This window comes from Monodon monoceros, unplaced genomic scaffold (assembly GCF_005190385.1).
Source record: "Monodon monoceros isolate NGI ecotype Baffin Bay Population unplaced genomic scaffold, NGI_Narwhal_1 Super_Scaffold_3, whole genome shotgun sequence".
NCBI lineage: Eukaryota > Metazoa > Chordata > Mammalia > Artiodactyla > Monodontidae > Monodon > Monodon monoceros.
The window spans coordinates 3,384,035-3,386,628 of NW_021703780.1; the positions used below are offsets into that span (position 1 = coordinate 3,384,035).

Genomic DNA, 2,594 nt, shown 5'->3' on the forward strand with positions numbered 1-2,594 from the left:
CCCGAGCTAGCCAACTGGAGGATAGAGGGCAGGGGATGCAGAGATGACGGTCCAGCCCGCCAGGCCCTCCTCCACCAGCTCTCCCTCAGTGAGCCCGGCCAGCATCACCAAGCCTGAGCCCCAGTAGCAGAACCACCTGGTTAAGCCCAATGCACACAGCCGACCCTAGAACTGTTCAGTCACTACGTCTGGAGCTTGTATTAGGCTGCAGAAGCTAAGTGACATAAAGGCCAATTTCCTTCATGAAAACAACTACGTACCTTTCACATCTAAAAAAACTCCCACAAACCAACAGTCACCTTATTCTACAAATTCATTCTCATTCATGAGGAGTTTTGTGTGTGTTCAGACACATCCTTTGCTTCTTGTTTTGTGAAACAGTTGAAACGACCTCAATTTCTATCAATAGAAGCCACGGCACAGGCACTGGTGGCGGGTATGACTTCTCTGGAAGACAACTTGGCAACATCTTTCAAATGCGGGGACATAACAAATGGGTCTAGAAGATCATGTTTTTCCAGAAAAAAACATTAAAAAAAAAAAGAAGCCAGAGAACATTCTGATGTGTTTTATAGGAAAACAAATATCCAAACATCTGAGATCTCATGGTGCGTTGACTGGAAACAGCGAAGCTTCTTGTGTGAAAGCTGGGGGGCGGGTCTTGGGGAGCCAAGCTGGGCCGTGAGGGGGTAACACAGCCCCCGTGAGCAGATGAGCTCAGGGGGCTGCCATCACTGTGGCCCCAGAGCTGGGGAGAAGTCCCCTGCAGAATGTGGGTAACGAGGAAAACCCAGGAATCAATGATTGGAACTTGGAAGGTGGTTAGTTGTGATTGATTCTAACCCCGCCAGGCAAGAGGCCCCGTCCTGCACAGACCTGAATTTTACCCCCAAGAGAAGAAGGCAACTGGTCGACCCCATTGGCCGCCTGACAGCCTGTTTGGAAGCAGGCTGCACCCAACCGAGCACAGCTGGAAGCAGAGGGAGACGCAAAAGCCACGGGAAGCCCATCTGCTGTGCAGCTGGGTTCCAGGAGGCTTCCCGTGGCTGCCAGCAAGGAGCACGGAGAAAGGGGAAACCCTAACTTAAAAGAACACTTTGTTTACTTTGCAGTTTGGATAGATCATTCCCCAGGGTGAGAACAGCACATTTCCTAAAGGACAATGAGACGGGAGTGCCGGGGGCAGCCCGGAGGCACAGCGTGTGGGGCAGGGGTAACAAGAGCCACACCTTAAACCAATAAAAGTAGAGTAATGTGTTTTATTTAATTAAAATAGATTAAAAAACAGACTGTGTAAAAGAATTAGGATTCTCAATAATTTACTATTATTTACACGAGAAATTCTGGTCGTTAGTATTCTCTGTGAGGAGATGAACACGCAGAGCCCAGAGCCTCCCCGAAGGCAGAGGGAGACTCGTTGGGGGCACTCGGTGACCCCCTGATTCCCGTCCACTCAGGTTGATATGGCAAATATATCACTGAGATCCTGGTGACCGGCAGGAAGGGGGACCCTCAGCCGCCCAGGGGTCACTGTGCTGTCAGCCCTCGTAGGAGCCCAGGTGGGGACTCCTTCCTCTCGGGAGAATCGTCACCACTCAGAGTTCATCACACAGGCACCAGTCAGTGGTTCCCCTATGCCCGCGGCCAAAACCCCATTCACAACCAACCTTCCGCAAACACTCCCTTGGCTGACGCGAAGCCCCCAGTTTCCGGATAGAAGATAAAAAACAGGAATGGAAGCTGCACGTCCTGGTTTCCAGGGAAATCCTGGATGACAGAACACACCCGCCTGTGTTGTCCAGAACTTGGTGACTCACCAAGATGCCACGCAAAATGTTCTGTGCGCTTGTGGAGGAAGGAGACGTGGGGGGAGGAGCCGGTGTCCAGACCCGGCCCGGGACGTCCTGCAGGCACTTGTGGCCCCTCCAGGCGTGGAGTGGGCATGTCCCGGGGATGCATACACAGGCCAGGAAGACCCCTAGAAGCAGCAGGGGTGCCGGACCCCCGTAACCCGACTCCTGGTTGTCGGAGACTCACGGTCTCCGTGGGCGCGGGCGGCTGGGTAGGACCGGTCCCTGGCATGATGGACTTCAGCGGAGCCACGGTCACCAGCTGGGGGAGGAGGGGCCCCGTGGAGACTCAGTCCAGAATGTCCGTCTCGAAAGGCACCAGGTGGTAATAGGACAGGTTGGTGACATAAGCTGCTGGGTCATCTCCATCCTCCAGCTCGGAGGCAAACTCACCGCCGTTCTCAAACCTGAAACGGGAAAGCAGAGGTGAGGCCAGGGCTGGCTCACTGGCCCCCGGCCCCGCTGAACTGGACAAAGGGCAGACGGTCACTGGCAGGAGGGTCTTTGGATCGAACAGCATGGAAGGGCTCTCCACGACACCGGCCCATCCACCACCAGGCTGTGTGTGGAGCGAGTGTGGAAGGAACCGTGATTGCAAATTGATCAGTCACGTGGGCCCGACTCCAAAGCCATCACAGCTTTGGTTTTCACTGCCTTAGAGACTGTGATATACTTTCACTGACCAATATTGAGGCATCCATCCATCCATCCATCCATCCATCCATCCATCCATCCATCCATCCA

The 2,594-nt window shown here is 53.9% G+C and overlaps 1 protein-coding gene across 3 annotated transcripts in view; it reads right to left on the bottom strand.

The window, feature by feature from the left end:
- Positions 1–1,262: 1,262 nt before the first annotated feature.
- The window catches only part of PXDC1 (PX domain containing 1), a 25,723-nt gene continuing 24,391 nt past the window's right edge, over positions 1,263–2,594 (bottom strand). Inside the window, exon 5 of one of the 3 annotated variants that reach the window (XM_029243115.1) lies at positions 1,263–2,257. In XM_029243115.1, the coding sequence (XP_029098948.1) occupies positions 2,140–2,257 (118 nt within the window). In that variant the 3' untranslated portion in view covers positions 1,263–2,139. The remainder of the gene's footprint in view (positions 2,258–2,594) is intronic. The other 2 variants (XR_003796729.1, XR_003796730.1) reach the window with 2 other exon arrangements.